Source organism: Anomaloglossus baeobatrachus, chromosome 4 (genome assembly GCF_048569485.1).
Source record: "Anomaloglossus baeobatrachus isolate aAnoBae1 chromosome 4, aAnoBae1.hap1, whole genome shotgun sequence".
Classification (NCBI taxonomy): Eukaryota; Metazoa; Chordata; class Amphibia; order Anura; family Aromobatidae; genus Anomaloglossus; species Anomaloglossus baeobatrachus.
The window spans coordinates 664,614,576-664,640,630 of record NC_134356.1 but is presented as its reverse complement, the minus strand read 5'-3'; the positions used below and the strand labels follow the sequence as shown (position 1 = coordinate 664,640,630).

Genomic DNA, 26,055 nt, shown 5'->3' with positions numbered 1-26,055 from the left:
AGAAATATTACTCAGTCCATCAGTTATTAGATATATGAAACTGAAATAGCTGTTGCAAAAACCCAAATTGTTATAAAGAAAAAAGGTTAACATTAATAGGGGTGCCCAAACTTTTTCATATGACTGTAATGTCAGAAGGGCAAGCAGCCAGTAATCAAAGTTAAACATGGTTAGTTTCACAATCTCCTTGCCTACAACATGCTGCTCTCAAATGAAGCAAAGATCTGCTGACAGATTCCCTTTAAGCCTATAAATGATCTGCACGCTGTATGCTAATGAAGCATATAAGAGACATGCCATATTGTTTGTCTCAGCATATAACCATTGAGGGTGCACTTCAATGCACAAAAGAGGTAATTTGAAGGCTAAACCTCCCATACAACATACATAGCAGTTGGACAAATAATTGTTCAGCAGACAGCCATCTCCACAGATTTTTCCATACACAGGAGCCCTCGGCTTAGCTCCTGTGTTCTCCATGAGAAAGCTGCTGCCAGACTCCTCTAGCAGAGGCTATCTCCTGGAGAGCAAAAGAATTGGGTGTCATAAAATGGACGAGCTGGATCCTTCTTTTCCCCCAACAACATCTGTTGGGGAACTGTTAGAAGCCCCCAAAGTGTAGACCGATCCTGCCAATATCGGGAGGTTCAGGCGTTGTTAGTTTTATCTGTACGCGGGTCTTAAAGAGGAACAACCACCAGAGATTCTGCAATATGAACTAAAGGCAGTGCCATAGTGGCACTAAGATGCTGGATCCAGGCAGACCTGTTGTAGAAAGATCGGATGCTGGGTTGATGAAATATCTTTAATCAAAGTTGCAGAAATGCCCTTCACTTTGACAGTTGCAACGGGGGCGGACCTTTGTAGGTTGGGTCCTCGACGTTTATTCCTCCTCCTCCGGCATCATCCTGGCTTGCCCCCTTTTCTTTATTTAAATATCGCTCAGCTCCGCCATTGCTGTTGTTGGTGGCACGTGTGCATTGCCACAGTGATTCTATCTTCATTAAAATGGCGCTGGAGTCCGTGCATGCGTGTACCACGATCTGACGCCATTTTATTGAACACACTGCGGTGAAGACTATGAGAGGCATCAGTGCATGTGCAGATTTTTTTTTTTTCTTACATCTGCGCACGCATCCTTGTTGCTCATAGTCTTCACCGCAGTCTCTTCAATAAAAAGGCGCTAGAGATCGTAGTATGAGCATGAGCAAACTCTGCCGCCATTTCAATGAAGACAGAATTACTATGGCAATGCGCATGCACCGCCAACAACAGCAATGGTGGCACAATATTCAAATAAAGAAAAGGGGCAAGCCAGGAGGACACCGGAGGAGAAATAAACCCCGAGGACCCGACCCACAAAGGCCCACCCCTGTTGCACCCGTCAATCACAGTGCAGTGCATTTCTGAAACTTTGATTAAAGATATTTTATGAACCAAGCATCGGATATTTCTACAACAGGTATGCCTGAATTCAGCATTTTAGTGCCTGTAGTTCATATCGCAAAATACTAGTGGTTGGTTCTCTTTAAGCGCTGAAGACAGAAACAGAGATTAGAGGTGTAAATTTCTACTGCACTCTAGGTATCCACACTTTATAGTCGTTCGGACCCATTTTCTTTTCTATATACAGGTTTTATGACATTAGCTGATGCCGCTTCCTAAAAAAGTATCCTATTTTCTAATCTTAAACCTGTTTTTTTGGCAGTGTCCCCATTTCACTGCTGCAACCTATTAGTTTCAAGGATTATTCTCCTGCTCTCTTCAGAAGTACACCGCTCCCCAGCCTCCTGGCTTCCTACTTGTCAGGGTGTGGGTAGTGGTGCGCTCCTGAATGGATGACAGTTCGGACCAGCTCCATTGTCTTGCTGCTGGCCCAAACTGTGTGCTCTCCTATGCTACATGCAGAGGCAGCTTTGCATCTTCAGCATCAGAGGTGCACAAGGACACTGAAGCCAAAAGCATCCAACAGTCGGACCAGCTTTGTAGCATCACTTGAAGTGGACTCTCCTTGACTAGAAACTGTCCACCTCTGATAGGCTACAGAGGTGGCTGGTAACCTAGGAAATGAGCCATAAACAATAGAATTAAAATCACTCAGTTCTCGAGAACAGAGAGTGTGTTCAATAAGAGGTAAATTGCAAAGTTGCTTCTTTTTACAAGCACTTTGCAATTTTGCCCATTTACGATGATGAGAAAACCTATAAGTCTGCACAAAGTACAGACTACCATAAATTACCATAGTCTGGAGAGAAGAGTCTCCAGTGGCCAGGTGACTGATTTCAGATTGTGCTTTTAATTAAAAGGCTTAGTTCTACTAATACCACAATAATTAAAATCATATAAATGCTAATAATGTTTCCTAGCAAACGAGCTGTTGTTGGTCTGCAGACATTATACCACACGGCTTATACTAAGTATTGGGGAGCAGCTTGCGTATTCGTCTGTGACATGAAGGGGAAGGTTTGGCAGAGATGCTCACAGCACAAATAAATATATGGTGAAATTGGTTCTACAGTATAACGGGAAACATTGTTCTCCACCATTGGTTGTGGATTGGAATTGACTGTAATGTCAGTTGCCTACTAATATAATGTGTGTAAAGAAACATTAGGAGAATGACATTAGGAGCCTCAGATAGTTTTATGGTGTTGTAATTCTTGAATAACATTATCATGCTTTCTCTTATAGGGACCCAGGAGCCCCTGTTCCCAGCTCAGGCCCAAATCTTTCCACCACTCGTCCAATTCAAGATCGCTCCCGCCAGGAAAACCAAAATCAACAGCCTGAAAATATGGACAACATCCGTAACAACAAGCTGGCGACAACTGAAGCCCCCGCAGTGGGGACTGGTGGAGGCCTCAACCACAGCCCGGCCAAAATGGGCAATCACATCAGCTGTGCAAACAACAACAGTGCTCCTACTATGAATTCTGCCCCTAAAAGGACACCACTTCCCACTAACTCTGGCCCTCCCCCCATGGGGCCTGAATCTGGGCAAACACTGAGTAACCCCACTGAAACCAAGGGGACTAAAGCTACAGAGCAGACCACAGTGGATATACCACCACCTTTCCCTCCACCTGTGGAGAATGCTGTGGGACAGGGTAATGTCTCCCCACCACTTGGGGCAGTTTTTTTTTATATCATGGACTACTTTCTTAAAGAAATCTAATTATTATTATTATTATTATTATAAAATTAGTATCAGATACTTGTCCTTACCCCAGCAAAAAACTTGATAGCGTTATAAAACACTATTGCAACTGGGGCCACAAAGTTAGCAGACTGGCAGGAGTAGTCAGGCAGCCGGGTCAGGCCTAAGAGGGCAATTAAGGTACAAAATTGGAAGCTAAATGGTTAGGAAACAGGTCACGGTCAGACAATGGGAATATAATTAGTAATGCAGGAGGAGATAGCACAGGAACTAAAGCAGAGTAGATTAACTATAACTGGCAGCTTCCAGCACTAGGGTGTGGTGCCATCTCACTGGCCAAACCATGGAGCTGATTACTCTAGCTGGAGAGCACACACACACATTTGTAATTCAAGTAGATCAGAAAATAGTTTAGATTATGGCATTGAATAGATAGGAATTTAGAATGAAAATAAAGTTGGATTTCAGACCACCCCTTTAACACTAGAACTACTGAGGTAGTCATTTTGACTACTTTGCACCATGTATTTCTATATAGATGTCACGAGTCCAGTAGTTCTAGTGTTAACAACTTAGGTTATGTTCACATTTCTGCTATTTAGTATCCGTCACAATCCGCCCCTTTGAGAAACAACGCAATCCGTTTAGCGAATTCCGTTGTTCCCATAGACTTGTATGAGCGGCGGATTGCAACTGATGGCCTTGCGTTGCATCCTTCGCCCGACTGATCAGTCGTGGAACGACTGACCGTCGGGCGGCAGGAACGCAGCATGTAACTTTTTTTGAGCAGCGGAATCCTTTTGATTTCACTGCGCATGCTCAGTTCTTGTGTTTAATTATTCAAATCAATATCTCTCTTTCTCGGCGGTTGGCTGCTGTGAGCGATCAGCTGATCACCCGGAGGCCGGCTTCTGTGAGCGATCAGCTGATCTCCCGGCGGCCGGCTTCTGTGTGCGATCAGCTGATCACCCAGTGGCCGGCTCCTGTGAGCGATCAGCTGATCACCCGGCGGCCGGCTTCTGTGAGCGATCAGCTGATCACCCGGAGGCTGGCTACTGTGAGCAATCAGTTGATCTCCCGGCGGCCGGCTTCTATGAGCGATCAGCTGATCACTTGGAGGCTGGCTACTGTGAGCAATCAGCTGATCACCCAGTGGCCGGCTCCTGTGAGCGATCAGCTGATCTCTCGGCGGTTGGCTGCTGTGAGCGATCAGCTGATCACCCGGAGGCCGGCTTCTGTGAGCGATCAGCTGATCTCCCGGCGGCCGGCTTCTGTGAGCGATCAGCTGATCACCCGGAGGCCGGCTTCTGTGAGCGATCAGCTGATCTCCCGGCGGCCGGCTTCTGTGAGCGATCAGCTGATCACCCAGTGGCCGGCTCCTGTGAGCGATCAGCTGATCACCCGGAGGCTGGCTACTGTGAGCAATCAGTTGATCTCCCGGCGGCCGGCTTCTGTGAGCGATCAGCTGATCACCCGGAAGCTGGCTACTGTGAGCAATCAGCTGATCATTGTTAATAGCCTGTCGCCGGTTAAACAGTAAAAAAAACAACGGATCATTGTTTTGCAGCATCAGTCACATCAGTTGTGCCACTATCTGCAACAAATCCGTTGCATCAGTCACACAACTGATTGTGACGGATGCAAAACAACGGAAGTGTGAACATAGCTTTACATGATATTTTTCAATCGGTTCAGCATCTTCACTTGTATCACATTCTGCCAGTGATCTCTATGGAAGGTTTCAGCGTTAGCCCACTAAAAAGATCAAGTTGTGTTCTGAACTGGTCCTATTTTCTACTATAGACTTTGTCCATTTTAGCCTTTTCCATTTGTGGTACGGACTAGACTGCTAGATTTTTTTTATAAACAACCACATATATCATTCTCTACGAGTGCTGGGAAGGGAACAGGACCAGCCACAAATTTAAATGTAGTGTAGGGGGTATTATACTTACAATGATGTATGTAATAGGGCTGCGTCCCTCTCTTTTGTGCATACCCATAAGGTAAGCACAGTATTCAAGTGAACGTTGGCAGCCTAAACGTCCCTTTACTTTCTGATACATGAAGCTCATTAGTGCAGAGCACTGAGAAGGGCACTGTGTTACATTTTGCAAACTATGCATATTTGAGGTGTAGTAAATATTCTGCAGTAATTGTGCAGAACTTGAACATACATACATTGCTTTTTGGAGAAAAATCTTTTTTTTTTTTTCCAGTTAGTGCTTTAACACTAGAACTACTGAGGTAGTCATTTTGACTACTTTGCACCATGTATTTCTATATAGGTGTCACGAGTCCAGTAGTTCTAGTGTTAAATAGAGGTCAAACTAAGGTGCGGGATTGTTAATGGCCAACACTATGATCACAGCCCTAAATCATGGCATGCATGTGGTCTGCAGGTATGAAACTGCTACATGCCCAAACTAGTGTTAAGTGGAGGTTACACTAAAGGGGGCTTTACACGCAACGACGTCGCTAAAGATGCCGGATGTGCATCACGGAATCCCTGACCCCGGCGATATATCGTTAGATACGTCGTTGCGTGTAACGGGGCCTTTAGGGTATGTTCCAGTTTTATCTCATGAATCTGCTTCAAAATCCACATGAAAAAAACTGCTTCCGGTACAATTTGATGTGGATTTTGATGTTGAGCCTATTAAAAAAAAAAAAAAAAAAACATTTAAAAACTCAGTTTACATGTAGTCGTAGTGCGACACGGACATAATTACTACTTAGCAAATCTTTATACTTTTTCCGGATTGTCGCGATTTTACGATTTCGGATAATTGGCTGTTGGCAAAACTACGGTAGGTGTAAACTCTATAGGCTCAGTGTGAACAATGATATATTGAGGAGACACCAATCCCCAATATTATGGATTTCAGTAAGACCCAATCAGAATAGTAGGACATTCGAAATTTGGGGGCTATAATGGTGGTCAAGTTGGATGTCACTTTAAAAAAAAGAAGACATTTTAAAGATCAAAATTTTTAGGACAAATGATCTTAGAAGGTGTCCTAGGTTACATTAACACTGCTGTGATGCTAGTCACTACTTACAGGTAGTACAAACAGTAAAGTAGTCAGGAAAGTCGGGGTCTGGAAACAGGAGAATACATATGAATACAGGGAGTACACAGAGACGTAGTCAGGTCATGATACTAGAGTCAGTATTCCAGGAAGGCACGAAATGGATTCAGGGATTAAACTGAGACGTGGTCAGGTAATGGTCCGAGGTCAAAAGCCAGGCGATCACGACAGGAACAGGGAGCGAGCAGAGAGAAGTCAAACAAAAGTCCGTGGTCAAGACACAAAGATCAGAACACATGCAGGAACACAGGCCAACAGAACCAGATAGTATGACTGGCAAGGCTGCTCAGTAAAGAAACAGAGCAATTGCCCAGAAGATGAAACACCTGAGCAATCAGCACCTCTCATAGCCAGCATGGAAGCCTGCGCTGTCAATCATCCTACCAGCCCAGGAAAACACAGAAGAGCATCTCCTAGTTGTGCAAGATGCTCTGCATAGATGGAATCATGACAACCGCATTTTGCTTCGTTAGCATTCAAAACTGTGCCCATAGTCCCACATGTTCCAGATGATGGTCAAAAGAGTGTCCTTTTTTCCTCCATTTGCTACAGCTTTTTTATTTATCTGTATAGACTAGCAGTATAGATGGCGTTATTCTATACAGAGTAACTGTCGCACAGAGTTTTACTCAAAACTCGCCAATTGTCATGGCGGCATCAGACGCTGTTCACACTACAGATTCTGACGCTCCCTCCACACTATGGTTTCTCTGGTGTCTCTGAGTTACACAGGCAGGTTCGGGGGTCGACCAGCTGTGTGCTCATTAATGGTCAGGCTACGAATAGTTAACCTCTGCTAGACTGCTAGTTACCTCTGGGATCACATGTTGTTGGAAACCTATCACATTTGCTCCCTGCCTTTTTAAGGTGGTACAATCTGTCAACCCATGTCGACTATATATTTATTGCTGGGATCGTCTGTGTGCAGTTGTGTCCCAGTCCTGCTGGTGATTGTATTCCATAGTGCTTGGAGTTATAGTGGAGTTCACCCTTCACCTTGTTGCTTCCTCCCTGCTCTTATTTTCCTCCTTACCTCTTATTGTCTTACAGCTTTGTGTGAGCGTGCTGTGAGATAGAGTTTTGGTTTCCCCTGTTTGTCCATCTCTGTGGGATTAATCACACTCCTGTCCTGGCCCTCCCCTGGCCTAGGGGGTAAAAGATCAGGGATGGTCAGGAGCAGGGCCAGGAAGGCAGCTCAGACATCCTCACCTTTTGAGGTAAATCTGAGATCAGGGACAGCTAGGGCCACCCTAGCCTGAGGCCCAGTCTTGGAGCCCCAGTCCCCAGCTTTCTCCATAACCATTGTGACAGTAATCCAGTAAAAAAAATATATACTACACAGTATATGTTATTAATGGTGTGAGTCTATAGGCAAAAAATGCCATAGTATATCTATACATCTGATGGATACATTAGGGGTATCCAGTGCAAATTCCTCCGAACGTTACCTTGGTGCAAATTGCAGTGTAAAAAGACACTTAAATCCTAAAAAAACAAGCCAGCTGAGAAAATCAGCATTTTATTGAAACATGTCATAGATAAAATGGCACAGTGCAGGAGAAATCTCACAAGGGCTGATTATTTTCATAGCAGAATGAAGGTCAGAATATAAGATGAATTGCGTTATACCAAGCAAATGTTACCCAAATCAGGTCACTTGCCCAAAATTAGTAACACGGGAAGAAAACCGTCACTCAAGTGTTCCTACTCTCAAGGTGGGACAGAGCCGCCAATCATCAATTATATCACAGTGGAGCAGTGGGAGTGGTGGGGGGGATATATGTTATACAACTAGGACAAGCAGGCAGATCGATAGGGTTCTGTGTATGTCGTATATTTTCTGTCTTGTTTGAGGTCAAAACTATTGGTATCTCTACCCAAATTTCACATGCACCAATAGACCCATCTGACTCACAAAAGGATGATCAGGCGTTGGAATTTCCAGGTGGGAATCCCGACCTTCGCCTGACAGATGACGCGGGCGGGGAGTCAGGAGGTCCCTTTACACATCAGATGTTGGGCCGGACTCATGGAAATCAACAGGTCCGGACAACTTTCCTCTAATGTTAATGGGGCCCTCATACTGGTACATGTGTGTCTAGTGAGTGGCCAACATGACAATTGCAGAGGACTATAGGGAAATGTGTGTCAATTGATTACTTATGGAAGGCTTATTTGACATAATTTTTCATTAATTACACAAATGTCCATGTAATCTATTTGACAGATGCTGCGTCAGCTGCTATGTCTGACACCACCATCCGACCGTATGTTATTCACACAGGGTGTGTTTCACATTTTAGCAATACAGCAGAATTGTAATTGCAGCTCTGTCTTCAGCATTTCCATAGGCAATTAATGAAGGGATATTTCTCCTCATTCATTTACACAGAGGACAAGAACCTCCATCCCCCATTCAAGAAATAAGTGGGTGTCCCAGTGTTCAGACCCAAATACATTGACCAGTTACCACAAATCCAGTGGGGAAAAAAAGCCCTCTTTATAACTAAAGTCAGATTCTGGAGTATGCCAAAGTTTCATCTTCTAGAATCTGGTTTGGATTGGGAACCTAAGGCTGCTTTCACACATCTGGTTTTCGCCGTCAGGCACAATCCGGCGCTCTGCAGAAAAAACGGATCCAGCGTCTGCTGCAGCCATATCTGTTGTTTTCCTCATAGACTTGCATTAGCGCCGGATTGTGCCGCATGGCTCTGCGTTCTATCTGGTTTTCGTCGGATCCGGCAAAATTTGCTTGTCTGGCGGCTGGAAAGAACGCAGAATGAAACGTTTTTGGGCCCGGCGCCATCCGGCGTGTTTTACAATGAAAGCATATGGGTGCCGGATCCGTCTTAATGCAGCATACAACGTTATACAGCGACGGATTCCATTTTTTGCTACTGAGCATGCTCAGTAGCACAACGGCTCTGTCCAAAAAGTGAAGGAACTGATGGAAAAAACTGATGCGATGGATCCGTTTTTTCACCAGATCCGTCGCATCAGTTTTTTCGCCGGATCGTGCCTGATGGCAAAAAAACTGATGTGTGAAAGTGGCCTAAACCCTACACAGCCTTGATAAAACAATGGAGTAAACAGAAATACTGTAATGAACTACCATGAGGTGTCACCAGATGCAACTAGTGATGGGGAAGTCAAACAAACTGGAGGTCAGGAGCCAGTAGGTCACGTATGGAACACATGGAAGAAGCAAAGCCGAGGTCAGAAAACAAGGAAGTCATGTAAGGTACACTGGGGGGGGAAGCGGAGCCGAGGTCAGGGTACAAGCCGGAGGTCAGGATCCAGGAAGTTATGTAAGGTACACTGGGGAAAAGAGGAGCCAAGGTCAGGGTACAAGCCGGAGGTCAGGAGCCATAGAACAACGTCAGAGTCAGGGACACGGGAGGAGGGGGTAACAACAGGTCCAGGGTAGGAGGACATGATCAAAGCACAAACGGGAGCCAGAACACTTACTGCAGGCAGGAACTATGACTGGTGGCATTCTGGGTGAGGTTGCTCCCTAATGAAGCAGAGCAATCACCCGGAACGAGGCGCCTGGAGAAAGACCCCTCCCAACACCAGCGCAGGAACTGAGGACGGGAAACCATCCTTCCACCGATGCAAAATACAAAGCAGAACACCGGCTTTACTGGAGAGCAAAGCACCACGGATCAGAACCATGACAAATACTCTATATAACTTTCCATAACACAACGACGCTTTGAGGAAACATTCGTTCCCCAAACAAAGCCATCAACACCAAGCAAATTTCGGGGCTATAGAGCTTCTGGTGCCCATGGAACTCTCCGTACCCAAATGTAAAACAGAGAGTCACCCAAAAGCCCAGATACTCTCTCCGTTCAAACAAGCCAAGATAAGTGAACCTAATAGACACCTGCCCGGAACAAGCTTCACCTACAGTATATATTGCTCCCTCCTGCTTTCTCTGTATATTCCTCTGTGCAGGATTGTATCAGCATTGTGGAAATATAGTAATAAAAGTTAATAGGTGTGTAAAATAAATAACAAAAAGCTTTCTTTCTAGACAACCTCTGATAGTTCCAATGTCCCTCTCTTCCCATAGTCAACAAGACAGTGGCAGTGTCTCCTCTACCACAGAAAGAGGATGAGAAGAAAGAGGAGGAAGAAGAGGATGAAGACGAGGGGAAGGGGCCTAAACCAATGCCCCCATACAGCTCTATGTTTATCTTATCTACTACTAATCCGTGAGTGCTGATTTTTCTTCGCTCCCGTCTCTTACATCCCTTTATGTGACTTCATTATTCAATTTTCTTGTAAATTATTTCCCAATTTTAATTAGCAAATTTTCTTTAAAGGGAACCAACCAGCAGGATTTTCATATGTTGAGTAAAGCCAGTGCTATACTGGCACTAGGATTCTGAATGTAAGCATAGCTTTTGTTCAGAGATTGGATGTTTTATTTCAGAAATATATGCAAGTAAAGTTCGAGCAATACACTGCTATTTGATTGACAGGTGCAACAGGGACAGTAATATGTGGGTCGGGTCTTGATATCTATTCCCATCCCTGTCTGTCTGACTGCATGGGAATTAACATCTATGATGGCAACAGGGGGGAGGAAGGCCAGGCGGGAAGACAGGGGTGAGAATAGATAGCAAGACCCGACCCACATATTCCTTTCCTGTTGTACCTGTCAATTAAATAGCAGTGCATTGCTGAAACTTTACTTGCACATATTTCTGAAATAAAGGATACAATCTCTGAACAAAAGCTATGCTTACATTCAGCATTCTAGTGCCAGTATAGCACTGGCTTTACTTTACATATGAAAATCCTGCTGGATGGTTCCCTTTAAATGAGGAGAATCCAAAGGCTGATTAGTGGCTATAGAGTCTCATCCTGATTGCTGGCTAAATGCACGCACAACTCTCCGCTTCTTATATTAGAAAACAAAGGGGTGAACCTTACACCAGAAGATGACCCCATTTAGATTTATGCTTTGGGGACCCCTCTGCTCCCCTCACACACCTGATTGATGACTAATAGGCCAATACTTCTAAACGAATACTTAAAATAATCTTATTGTAGATGTACAGAATATCCTTATAGAACACAATAATATAGATGTACATCATGTTTGGGGTTTAGGACAACTTGATATGGGGTCTCCTAATTGTGTGGTCTTTTTGCAGAAATTGTCACTTTTCTTGGACATGTGATGTAATGGTTTACACTCTGTTTCTTGTATTTCAGTCTTCGCCGCTTGTGTCACTACATAGTCACCCTGCGATACTTTGAGATGTGCATCCTGTCAGTCATTGCCATGAGCAGCATAGCACTCGCTGCGGAGGACCCTGTGTATCCTGAGGCCACGAGAAATAATGTGGGTGACCCCTCCAAAACCTCTTGCTCCTTATACCTGTGTGTTGTATATGATATAAATTCAGAGGTTAATCTCCAGCTGATGAATATTATGGTCAGCTGGTCGCCATCTATTGAGCCAACTGAACGGGATTAGCAATCTACTGTTTTACAGCAGACAGGGTAGAGGGGGAGGCTCCTGCTGCAGTCACTTTTCATACAACCACACACAGGGTAGTATAGCTGAAATACAGTCAGATTTCTTAACTTTAAAGGGGTACTACCATCTCAGAGATCCAATCCCAATATGTAGGATGAGTAATAATAATATTAACAAATACCTCCAATTAAAAATGTAGTATATTTCCCCTGATTCACTGTTGCTTATCTTGTTTGCAGGGCATTGCAGGACCTTGGGTATTTATGGTTACGACCACTAGCAAATAACTAACTTTCACTATATGCGTGGTAATAACCATGAATACCTAAGGTCCTGCAATGCTCTGCACATGACATAAGCGACAGATAAATACATTTCTAATTGGAGGTATTTGCTAATTATTATTATTATTATTATTATTATTATCACTACACCTACTACATATTGGGATAGGATCTTGGAGACGGGAATACCCCTTTAAGTGTGCAATAATATGAGATAAAAAGGATAAAAGAAAGTGAATAATGGACACATTTCTGGGTATGTTTTTAATAGTTGTGCATTTTCTGCAGTTAGTGTTCCATTAAGGTTTTTAAAGGTTAAAAGGTTAAAAAATAATAGAAACAGAGCTTATCCTTCAGTTAGCTAGCCCACATATCCCTCCTTACAGAATAATGGGCCCACATAGCCCTCCATACAGAATAATGGACCCCACATAGCCCTCCATACAGAATAATGGACCCCACATAGCCCTCCATACAGAATAATGTGCCCACATAGCCCTCTATACAGAATAATGGGCCCCACATAGCCCTCCATACAGAATAATAGGCCCCACATAGCCCTCCATACAGAATAATGGACCACACATAGCCCTCCATACAGAATAATGGCCTAACATAGCCCTCCATACAGAATAATGGGCCCCACACAGTCCTCCATACAGAATAATGGGCCCCACACAGTCCTCCATACAGAATAATGTGCTCCACATAGCCCTCCATACAGAATAATGGGCCCCACATAGCCCTCCATACAGAATAATGGGCCCCACATAGCCCTCCATACAGAATAATGGGCTCCACATAGCCCTCCATACAGAATAATGGGCCCCACATAGCCCTCCATACAGAATAATGTGCTCCACATAGCCCTCCATACAGAATAATGAACCCCACATAGCCCTCCATACAGAATAATGGGCCCCACATAGCCCTCCATACAGAATAATGGGCCCCACATAGTCCTCCATACAGAATAATGGGCCCCACATAGTCCTCCATACAGAATAATGTGCTCCACATAGCCCTCCATACAGAATAATGGGCCCCACATAGCCCTCCATACAGAATAATGGGCCCCACACAGCCCTCCATACAGAATAATAGTCCCCACATAGCCCTCCATACAGAATAATGGGCCCCACACAGCCCTCCATACAGAATAATAGTCCCCACATAGTCCCCTGTACAGAATAGCATTGTGAGCCAACTAAAATAGGCCTGCGATGCAGATTTGGCCCATGATCCAGAGTTTGACATACGTGTGCTAGATGATTCATCTTGTCTTAAAGGGGTTCTGTCAGCCGTTTTTTTGCTATGTAACCTGACAACATAATGATGTAGGGGCAGAGACCCTGATTCCAAAGATGTATCACTTAATTTACTGGGTGCAGCAGTTGTGATATAGTTTTTTCTGTTGCACATTTAGTAGAGCTCAGAATGCTGAGCTGTGGATAGCCCCGCCCACACCACTGAATGTCAGCTTTATGTGTACATTGTATATTGACAGAAAGCTACTAATCAGTCATGGGGACGAAGTTGGACTAGAAAGCATAAGGGCAGATATCCTGTGATGATAATCTACTGCTGGTAAAACACTGATTGTATTGAAACCGCAAAACACTGTGGCACATAACTGTAATTAGGGTCTCTGCTTGTACACAATGCTGCTCTCAGATTACACAGCAAAAACCTGCCGACAGATTCCCTTTAAAGATGTCAGTGGTATGATACAAATTATAACAGCCTCCATGAATAGGAAACGTTTAAGTGTGGACCGCACGAGGCTGGGATGCCAGCTGCTTTAATGAGCTTCTGAATAAAAATATGGTGGTATAATTACATGAGGTTGTGGCTTAGTTGCAAAAAAAAAAAAAATCATTGAGAAAAAACAGGAAAGTCTATAAATGTAGAGGTTATTCATTCGCTGGCAGCGTTTCCTCTCCTGAAATGACTGAGGATAGGGCGTGTTGTAATTCAATATGCCTGATCCTATTTCCTTGGTGTCTACTGTTGGAGAACTGTTGGGCTGTCCTATCGTTGGCAAATCTTTCAAAAAAAAAAAAAAAAGATTTGGGTCGCCGGTCTGAGGGTGATGGGTGATGGTGTGGTAGCTTCAACTAGGACATAAATGGACTTTTTCAATCATAATGGGACCATGAAAGGCTATAGTGGGACCATTTTTTCATCAACCCCCGATAATCATCATGACGTCATGTGATAGTCGTTTCTTGTGATTGTAGTACTATTCATACGTACATTTTATTGCGAATAATTACAGGAGAGCTGAATATGTGAGATTATGGGTGAGAACCCAGCATGTGCAGTATAAATATTGCTCCGCGCAAGAAGAGTTAAGCCGCGCAGGAAGATGGTGCTGCATTGTGGGCCCAGTGTGAGTTGCACTGACAGCCCGTTAATCACACCCGCCCTCCTGCAGCCATGCTTACTTTGCAGTTCCGCTCTCGTTATACACGGTGGACAGTTCCCACAGGGGGAAGGGGGTGAACAGGAGAGGAGGATATGGAGGGAGGAGAGTGGAGGCTGATTGAAATAATGGGAACATTGGTCCCAGTGGGACAAATGAAGCAGAGCGTGCGTATATAAATAGCACTTTATAGTGGTTATATATAAAGATATATACTTCATATGACTTGCTTGCTATTTGTACACAAAGCTTTTTTTATCACATTTTTTTTTCTATCTGCAGGTCCTACGGTATTTTGACTATGTCTTCACTGGCGTCTTCACCTTTGAAATGGTTATCAAGGTATGAGCTAAGGCAATGATGACAGATTCGGGTATTACAAGCACATCTCAATAAATTAGAATATCATCAAAAAGTTATTTATTTCAGTAATTCAAGTAATTCAATGCAGAAAGGGAAACACATATATTATATAGAGTCATTACACACAGAGGGATCTATTCATATATTATATAGAGTCATTACACACAGAGGGATCTATTCCTATATATTATATAGTCATTACACACAGAGGGATCTATTCCTATATATTATATAGTCATTACACACAGAGGGATCTATTCCTACTGTATATATTATATAGAGTCATTACACACAGAGGGATCTATTCCTACTGTATATATTATATATAGTCATTACACACAGAGGGATCTATTCCTATATATTATATAGAGTCATTACGCACAGAGGGATCTATTCCTATATATTATATAGAGTCATTATACACAGCGGGATCTATTCCTATATATTATATACAGTCCTTACACACAGATGGATCTATTCCTATAGATTATATATAGAGTCATTACACACAGAGGGATCTATTCCTATATATTATATAGAGTCATTGTTGTAGCCCATGAGGATCGCAGCTCTATGCCCAGGGGCCGGTAGGACTTTACTACAAATGAATCATTTGCGGTGCTGCGCAGAGGAGCTGTGTGTGTTATACCAATGGATACTGCCGGCCAATCAGATGCAAAGAGGCGACGTCATACAACGACGTCACTTCCTTGCATCTGATTGGCGGGCAGCAGCCATTGATATAACACAGACAACTCCTCTGCGCAGCACCGCAAATGATTCAATTGTAGTAAAGTCCTGCCGGTGCAGACTCCCGGGCATAGAGCTGCGATTGTGACGGGCTACAACAAGCAGGTACGTGCTCACGATCAGGACCTGCTGTGTCCTGGACGCGGCGGGTCCTGACCTGCGGGGCCGCAAGTCTCCTTCCCAGGAGACCGCAGCTGCCCGTGCCCACAATCAGGGTTCGGAGCGCTGCAGTCTCCTCACTGTGTTTTCCCTAGAGAGGGCAACGACTCCGCAGCATAAATTCACATGCTGTGCGTCTCTGCAAGCCGCACCACTGCATTTTTAGAAATCCCATCCACTCTGCTTGTACTGTACATCGCAGCGTTTTGGACGCAGCTGAAACATACTGCATTCAAAACGCTGCAAACACTGATCATGGGCACGCAGCCTAATAAGAGGGAATGGAGGAAAGGTGAGGAGAATTTTTCTTTTTTTTTGCGTATTACTAAAATATGGGCACAATACCACAAGGATGAGCACAATACAACTGGCCACAATACTACAGGGCACAAGGATGGGCACAATACTACAGGGAACAATACCACAAGGATGGGCACAATACTACAAGGATGGGCACAATACTACAGGGCACAATACCACAAGGATGGGCACAATACTACAAGGATGGGCACAATACTACAGGGCACAATACCACAAGGATGGGCACAATACTACAGGGAACAATACCACAAGGATGGGCACAATACTACAAAGATGGGCACAATACTACAAGGATGGGCACAATATTACAAGGATGGGCACAATACTACAGGGCACAATACCACAAGGATGGGCACAATACTACAGGGAACAATACCACAAGGATGGGCACAATACTACAAGGATGGGCACAATACTACAGGGAACAATACCACAAGGATGGGCACAATACTACAGGGAACAATACCACAAGGATGGGCACAATACTACAAGGATGGGCACAATACTACAGGGAACAATACCACAAGGATGGGCACAATACTACAAGGATGGGCACAATACTACAAGGATGGGCACAATACTACAAGGATGGGCACAATACTACAGGGAACAATACCACAAGGATGGGCACAATACTACAAGGATGGGCACAATACTACAAGGATGGGCACAATACTACAGGGAACAATACCACAAGGATGGGCACAATACTACAAGGATGGGCACAATACTACAGGGCACAATACCACAAGGATGGGCACAATACTACAGGGAACAATACCACAAGGATGGGCACAATACTACAAGGATGGGCACAATACTACAAGGATGGGCACAATACTACAAGGATGGGCACAATACTACAGGGAACAATACCACAAGGATGGGCACAATACTACAAGGATGGGCACAATACTACAAGGATGGGCACAATACTACAGGGAACAATACCACAAGGATGGGCACAATACTACAAGGATGGGCACAATACTACAGGGCACAATACCACAAGGATGGGCACAATACTACAGGGAACAATACCACAAGGATGGGCACAATACTACAAGGATGGGCACAATACTACAAGGATGGGCACAATACTACAGGGAACAATACCACAAGGATGGGCACAATACTACAAGGATGGGCACAATACTACAGGGCACAATACCACAAGGATGGGCACAATACTACAGGGAACAATACCACAAGGATGGGCACAATACTACAAGGATGGGCACAATACTACAGGGAACAATACCACAAGGATGGGCACAATACTACAAGGATGCGCACAATACCACAAGGATGCGCACAATACCACAAGGATGGGCACAATACTACAAGGATGCGCACAATACTACAAGGATGGGCACAAAACTACTGGGCACAATACCATAAGGATGGGGGACATTACTACAGGGCACACAGATGGGGACATTTCTACAATATGTTAGCTAAGATTACTATATAATGCTACTAATTTTAAAACAATATTACAAGAAGGTGATAAAATTCAAAATAAAGCATGACAATTTTTTTTTTGTGCCATTAAAAATGCTTATTTTATATATATAAACTTAACTAAACAAAAATCAGATATTAAGACATCTGGTGCATTCACTGTGACCTGTAAAATGATGATAATCACATAATAATCTGTGCAAGTTTCTCAAGCTTCAAAAAAAAAAAAATCATGGATGCATCAAATTTCATTACAGACAAAGCAAAATAGTGCCGTTATTTTATGGACAGTCCAAGAATTTCTATACGGTTGGCAGCACTGATACAAAGCTGTTTTGGGTGCGTTTTGGAGCAAATTCTGCTCCTAGATCCACATTGAAAAAAGATTTCAATGACTTTTTGAACACATTTTCTATTGATTTCAAAGGAAAAATTGCACCTAAGAAGCACATGGTGCTGTTTCTTTTTCAGTGTGGCAAAATAAAGAAAGCAACGTAACCTATTACGAACTCCAAATGCGACCAATCACTGAAACAAGAGCAGAAAAGAAAACATAGTATACACAAAAAAATACAAAATAACCAAAAAAACATTCTCTAACAAGGATGTAATCTCCCCTTTATTCTCCTTAGATGGTTGATCTGGGCCTCATTCTGCACCAAGGATCGTATTTTCGAGATTTGTGGAATATTCTTGACTTTATTGTCGTTTGCGGTGCTCTTGTGGCTTTTGCATTCTCGTAAGTAACAAATCTCCTTTGAGCCTCGTGTATATCAAGTATTTTCCATCTATCTGGCTGCATCGAAAAAAAACAGAAGGCCACATCTAATTCTGCTGATGAATATTTCTTGGAAATTGTAGAGATATGTTGTGTCTTATGTGCAGCACATGCGGGATGACTGACAATGTTTTGAGTTTACGCACACACAGCCGTCGCTTTGCATTTTTTACTGTGATTTTACATATTTTTCAGAAAACTGTAGTAGAATGTCATTAAGGCGGCGATGAGTAATTAAACACTCTGATCATAGCGAAAACTGCAATGTGTAAAGCAGGCAACTGATTATGAATGTAAATGGTTATTTAAAGCATTTTTTTTATTTCATCACTGGAGTGGCGCTTTAAATCTAAGGGGCACTTTGCACACTACGACATCGCAGGTGCGATGTCGGTGGGGTCAAATTGAAAGTGACGCACATCCGGCGTCGCTCTCGATATCGTAGTGTGTAAATCCTTTATGATCCGATTAACGACCGCAAAAGCGTCGTAATCGTATCATCGGTGTAGCGTCGGTCATTTACATTATTTGGGAAATACCGATGTTACGATGTTGTTCCTCGTTCCTGCGGCAGCGCACATCGCTGTGTGTGATGCCGCAGGAGCGAGGATCATCTCCTACCGGCGTCCTGCGGCTTATGCCGGCTATGCGGAAGGAAGGAGGTGGGCGGGATGTTTACGTCCCGCTCATCTCCGTCCCTCCACTTCGATTGGCCGCCTGCCGTGTGACGTCGCTATGACGCCGCACGACCCGCCCCCTTAATAAGGAGGTGGTTCGCCGGCCAGAGCGACATCGCAGGGCAGGTGAGTGCATGTGAAGCTGCTGTAGCGATAATGTTCGCTACGGCAGCTATCACCATGATATCGCAGCTGCGACGGGGGCGGGGACTATCGCACTCGGCATCGCAGCATCGGCTTGCGATGTCGTAGTGTGCAAAGTGCCCCTAAGTCTCCTGCCCCCTGTCATATACTCACCTTCCAGCGGCTTTACCCTCTATCACCATCACTCCATCGGGCTACGGCAATTTGTGACCTGCCGGCAGCTCCAGTGTTTCATAGAGTGTGCCGGAGGTCACTTTTCAATGCAAGCCTTTGGGAGCCGTGTTCTGGCCTTGTTATAGCTCCCATAGAGATGCATTGAGGACTTGTGATATACCGTATTCTTCATTTTATAAGACGCACGGGATTATAATACGCACTCCAAGTTTAGAGGAAAAAAAGGTTAAAAAAAAGGGATCCGTTTTCTAATCTGGCGGTGTCTTACCGGTGGGGGGGGCGGCAGCGGTGGTGGAGCGGGGTCACAGGAGGCACGGGCGGTGGTGGAGTGGGGCGATGCTGCGGGTCGTGCGGCGGGTGTCCCAGATGCACGCTGCGGGCGCTGTGAGGCAAGCAACATCCAGAAACTGTTGGCAGTGCGGGCTTCAAAGAAATGGCGCCTGGAGACGGCACGTGCACAGATTGAGCTATCGGCTCAATGACAAGCTGAGATCTTATCTGCGCACGTGTCACCTCAGTGCACCATTTTCCTTAGGTCTGCTACTGGGAGATCAGTGGTTCAGAGGCGGCGCATGCGCAGATGAGATCTTGAGCCAAGTATACCATCTGTGCCCACTCCGACTCTGGGCGCCATTATTTGAAGCCCGCACCGCCAACATTTTCAGGAAGGCCCCCGCCCCACCGCCCGCTGCACAGCGCCCGCAGTATTGTATCAGCCTCCTGCGACATTTGGATTATAGGACGCACCACTCATTTTCTTCCCAAATGTTTGGGATGAAAAGTGTGTCTTATAATACGAAAAATACGGTAACGTTTAACTTCTGGCCAATCAGAATTTACTGTCACAAGATGGCGCTGAAGGACCAGAGCGGTGTCAGTAAAAGATAAATGCAACAGAAGGCGAGTATATGACAGGGGGCAGGGGGCATTACATTTTAAGTGCCACTCTAGTACTGAAAAAAGAAACTCTGGAGTGGTGCTTTAAATGATGTTACTTTACCTGATCGATAAATGGCATTTTCCTAGAATATGCCATTGCTTTATGATTAGTGGCAGTTGGACCACTAGAACTACCCACCGATCCTGAGATTGTCAGGATTACAGCAGTAACCAGCCTTACACGGTAATAACGTTCTATGTTTTCCATGCACAGTGACGCTCCACACTCCCCAATTGTACAGGGAACTGCAAGTGATCCCATTCAAAGCATGTAGCTGGGGCACAGTAAAGGGGGACAGAGTGCTTCATTCTCAAAATCGATGGGAATCCCAAAGATTGAACCACAAATAATGTGATGGTATACCCTAAAAATATGTCATCACTTTATAAGATGGGAAAAAAAATTAATTCAATTTCAATGATTAATTAGAGGAATGTCCATCTTATTGGTGAGAATTAGAAAGATGGTGGTAGCCAACGTCCGCACATATTTAGATATCAAACACGATGTCTCTTCTGATAAAAACATTACTCTTTATTTCATCAATTTAAACTACAGCATTTTCCAATGCGTTTCGATCATGAGACTACTCTTAAAGGGAAACTGTCAGGTGCAATATGCACCCAAAACCCCGAGCAGTTCTGGGTGCATATTGCTAATCCCTACCTAACCGCCCCTGTATATAGTAGCATAGATAAAGAGATCTTTAGAAAAAGTATTTGTAAAGATTCTTTACAATATGCTAATGAGGCCAGTGACTAGTCACAAGGGCGTTAGCTCCCTTGGCTAGTCGTCTCCCTTAGTATGTAAGCACGCACCTGTGGGCACAAGGTCCGGTACAGGTGAGCTGGCTATACCTGACTATGCTAATCCCTTTAATCATAGACAATCATTATAGACGTAAAATTACGTCCTAGCGGTCATAATGTTACTGCCCACGGTCTACCGGCGGCAGCATGCCGCGATCGGCGCACATCTCAGCTGATTTTCACAGCTGAGATGTGTGCCTGCTAGGCACGAGCAGAATCGTTATCTGCTCGTGCCGTTTAACGCCTTAAATGGCGCTGTCAATAAGCGCGATCGCGGTAAACTTTTACTTACCGCCCGATACCGGAAGTCACGTGACGCGATCACGTGACTTCCGATAGTTGTCATGGTAGCACAGGGTCATGTGATGACTCCTGTACTACACATGAATTGCTTTCACTTTCGCTGTGCCAACAGCACAGCAAAAGAGAAAGAGAGCGTATCTGCTGTTTACATCTGTATAGCTGTGATCAGCAGATAGATAATAGCGATCGGAATGCTGATCGCAATAGCCCCCTTGGGGGACTAGTAAAATAAAAAAAAACAGTTAAAAAAAGTTTTAAAAAATTAAAAAAACCAAAAAAAAACCTAAAAGTTCAAATCACCCCCCATTCGCCCCATTGAAAATTAAAGGGTTAAAAAAATAAAAAATATACACACACTTGGTATCGCCGCGTTCACAAACGCCCGATCTATCAAAGTCTAAAATCAATTATTCTGATCAGTATACGGCGTAGCGGTAAAAAAATTCCAAACGCCAAAACGACTTTTTTTGTCGCTACAACTTTTGCGCAAAATGCTATAAGGGGCGATCAAAACGTAGCATCTGCGCAAAAATGGTACCGTTAAAAACGTCAGCTCGAGACGCAAAAAATAAGATGTCACTGAACCATAGATCCCGAAAAATGAGTACGCTACGGGTCACGGAATATGGCGTAAAAAGTGCGCCACTTTTTTCGGTCAAACTTCCGATTTTTTTTTAACCCCTTATATAAAAGTAAACCTATACATTTGGTGTCTATGAACTCGCACTGACCTGAGGCATCACACCCACACATCAGTTTTACCATACAGTAAACACAGTGAATAAAATATCTCAAAAACAATAGTGCTATCGCATTTGGAATTTTTTTGCCGTTTTCCAGTACACTATATGGTAAAACTTATGGTTTAATTTAAAAGTACAGCTCGTTCCGCAAAAAAATGAGCCCTCACATGACCATATTGACTGAAAAATAAAAAAGTTACATCTCTCAGAAAAAGAATGGCGAAAAAAAAAAAACGGAAAGCGAAAAATCGTCCGGTCGTGAAGGGGCTAAGAGTAGTCTCATGCTTGAAATGCGTTGGTTGATGCTATATTTTAAAGTGATCAAATAAAGTAATGTATTTATTCTAAGAAGAGACATCCTGTTTGACATCTAAATATGTGCAGGAGTTGGATACCACCATCTTTCTAGTTCTCATGGATTTGTCTGTGCACCACACTCTTGGCTGAAAGACACTTGTGCTATATTAACTGGTGAGCTTATTGGTGCCCTGAGTGTAAATCCAGCCTAAAGAAGGAGCAGGGTTTTTTTATGATCTGAAAATGTTACTTAATGCAGTCCTTGCAGCTGCTTTTGAGGCCCATGGGGAGTGGTCCCATAGCAATTTCCCATAGGTGGCGTTAAGATCTTTCCATGGGCACCACGGTGTTAATAGCTAGTTACTAGCTGGGAAGATGAAAAGTTGCTGGGATAAGAAATAGTCTGAACCAGGAGGTGGCTCTATTTTAATATTTAGTATTTGGCCCTTCCATAAGCGCTACTGCTTCTAGAAAGGTCTAATAGTGAAGCATGAGACTTAGCAGAGGAAGGACAAGACTGTCAATATCCTGTCACTTCTCCTTATTCCATTCAGAGGGGGGATGGGTTCGGATCCTCTTTAAAACAATATTCACTGATTGCATTAAATGACTACAGTGAAGCACATCCTCCAGGAAGGAGATCACATGCAATTGAGTCTCTTGCTAATTTTGATAGCGTATCAGCAGTGTGCATTTGCTGAACAATGAATGCAGTGACTTGTGACTATTCAGCTCCGGATAGATAACTGCTTCTTCTATGGAGGCACAGACCTTTTCAATGTCTGAGGCCTCCCAACAACTTCGAACATAATCAGTCAACAGGTCACTGACTCCTGCAAACTTCTCTTCTGCGCTACCCTGTCCTGCACAAGTTCTCTGCTTCCTCAAAGTGGTCCCCTAGCACGGTCTCTATCCCCCTTCACATAATATTAGAAGATTATTACAAGAGAAAAATCCAACATTGGCACTGTGTCAACCAGGCCTACAAGCCAGTCTGATTTTCTTAAGGCTACTTTACACACTGCAATATCGGTCCCGATATCGCTAGTGTGGGTAGCCGCCCCCATCTGTTGCGCGACACGGGCAAATCGCTGCTCGTGCCGCACAACATCGCCCAGACCGGTCATACATACTTACCTGTCCGGCGACGTCGCTGTGACAGGCGAACCGCCTCCTTTCTAAGGGGGCGGTCCGTGCGGAGTCACAGCGACGTCACTGAACCGCCGCCCAATAGCAGCGGAGGGGCGGAGCTGAGCGGGACGTAACATCCCGCCCACCTCCTTCCTTCCGCATAGCGGCCGGGAGGCAGGTAAGGGGAGCTTCCTCGTTCCTGCGGCGTCACACGCAGCGATGTGTGCTGCCGCAGGAACGAGGAACAACCTCGTTACTGCTGCAGTAACGAGATTTGAGAATGGACCCCCATGTCACCGATTAGCGATTTTGCACGTTTTTGCAACGATGCAAAATCGCTTATCGGTGTCACACGCAACGGCATCGCTAATGCGGCCGGATGTGCGTCACGAATTCCGTGACCCCAACGAGTTCGCATTAGCGATGTCGCAGCGTGTAAAGCCCGCTTTAGACACATTTTCTACTTACTAAACTATATACAGTTGTGCTCAAAAGTTTACATACCCTGGCAGATTTTTTTGCTTTCTTGGCCTTTTTTCAGAGAATATGAATGTTAACACAAAATCTTTCTTTTCTACTCATGGTTAGTGGTGGGGCGAAGCAATTTACTGTTAAACTACTGTATTTTCTCAACAACCAAAAACATCCAAATGACCCTAATCAAAAGTTCACATACCCCAGTTTTTAATACCGTGTATTGCCCCCTCTAACATCAATGACAGCTTGAAGTCTTTTGTGGTAGTTGTGGATGAGGCTCTTTATTTTCTCAGACGGTAAAGCTGCCCATTCTTCTTGGCAAAAAGCCTCCAATTCCTGTAAATTCCTGGGCTTTCTTGTATGAACTGCGCGCTTGAGTTTTCCCCAGAGTGGCTCAATGATATTGAGGTCAGGAGACTGAGATGGCCACTTCAGAACCTTCACTTTGTTCGGCTGTAGCCAATGACAGCTCGACTTGGCCTTGTGTTTTCGATTGTTTTTTCGATATTGTGTTATCGTTCATATTCTCTGAAGAGAAAGAAAGCAAAAAAATCTCCTGGGGTATGTAAACTTTTGAACACAGCTGTACATATTATATGGGAAGAGTTTGGGATTAGAGGAGCATAAGAAAACAAAATTGGGACTAGTGGGAATGGGTCGTTATTGTCATAGGCTTGATATACATGTTATATTTTAAGGTGTTTGTTGTGTCTTGTATATGTTTCATGTGTGTGTGATTAATTCCCTCTCTTCCAACACCGGCTGCCTCCTTTAGGAGTAACCAGCGGTAATGTCCATTTGTCCTCAGCCTTTCTCTTCTCTGTCTTCTTCACCACTTTTGCCCACACATCTTCATCCTACAGTGTTGGACCTACAGTGTACAGTAATTTAGGCTCATCCAGTCCCTGGGTGCACAATAATCTCTTGACAGTTTCTCAGTGATATCAGACATTGTATGTACAGTGTGCACAGTTCTAGAAGATCTACCACAAATGTGACACTTAGGGAATTCTGCATTTAATTTATCACTATTAATTCAAGTCTCAAAGGGGAGGGTGTGATATCAAGACAGATGGTAAATTCTCCAGGGCATTTGACATGTAAGCACCTAGGAGTTTCCAATACCCAGCTCCACTAACAGTTCTCTCTTATTTTTCTTTTTCTCTTCTTTCCTTTCCATCTAAATTTCTTATCTATAATATCTTTTCTCAATCTAAAATTTCTACTCTCTGATATTTGTATCTGATCTGCTTGCATGTTTTCGACTATGTTTCATTTTTCTCTGTCATGCACGGTCATGTCCCATGCTCATCTCTGTCTCTCGCTTCTTCCTTGACGTCTGTATCTTTCTTCTTTGCTTCTTAATTTTCTTACTTTCTGTAATGTTAATTCTCCTTACTTGGTAAACCTCTTCTTCTTCACTTTCTTTCTTCCTAACATCCTCCTCCTGACTACTTCTGCCTCTTCCTCCTCTTCTCGTTTTCCTCTTCTTTTTCGGTCTCACAACAGAGGTGGGAGTAAAGGAAAGGACATTAGCACCATCAAATCTTTACGTGTTCTGCGTGTCTTGAGGCCTCTAAAAACCATCAAGCGTCTGCCCAAACTGAAGGTTAGTAACATGTCTATTTCCCATTAAGTGTGATCAAAGACTAAAATCAATTGATGTCAAATTATTTTTTTCAAAAAACAGAGAAACGGTGTGCGACAACTGGGATCACCAAACATAATTCAGAAATTGCAAAGAAATCTTTATTTACAAAAAACAACAAATTCTATTAAAAACATTAAAAACACTCCAAAAAGTGAAACATACACACACAATGGGGCTTGCATATAATAAAGCATGATAAATCCCCAGAAAATTCCCCCTTATTTCAGATGTATTGTACCATGGAACATGGGTTACAGAATTATGTTTGGTGATCCCATTTGTCGCACACCATTTTTCTCTTTTTTTTTTTGGATCATATGTTATAAGTGTGCGCCTTTGGCTTGATCCCGTTCACTTCAGCTGTGGTGCCCTCACATACCCCTTCTTAAATTATTTTTTTCATCAATCGAGCATACTGA

At 43.8% G+C, this 26,055-nt stretch overlaps 1 protein-coding gene across 10 annotated transcripts in view; it reads left to right on the top strand.

The window, feature by feature from the left end:
• CACNA1A (calcium voltage-gated channel subunit alpha1 A) overlaps nt 1-26,055 on the top strand; it is a 405,981-nt gene that overhangs the window by 211,448 nt on the left and 168,478 nt on the right. For all 10 annotated transcript variants that reach the window (XM_075346630.1, XM_075346628.1, XM_075346625.1 and 7 more), the window contains 6 exons: nt 2,692-3,107; nt 10,328-10,469; nt 11,479-11,608; nt 14,738-14,797; nt 18,145-18,251; nt 25,495-25,594. In XM_075346630.1, coding sequence (XP_075202745.1) covers nt 2,692-3,107; nt 10,328-10,469; nt 11,479-11,608; nt 14,738-14,797; nt 18,145-18,251; nt 25,495-25,594 — 955 coding nt within the window. The remainder of the gene's footprint in view (nt 1-2,691; nt 3,108-10,327; nt 10,470-11,478; nt 11,609-14,737; nt 14,798-18,144; nt 18,252-25,494; nt 25,595-26,055) is intronic.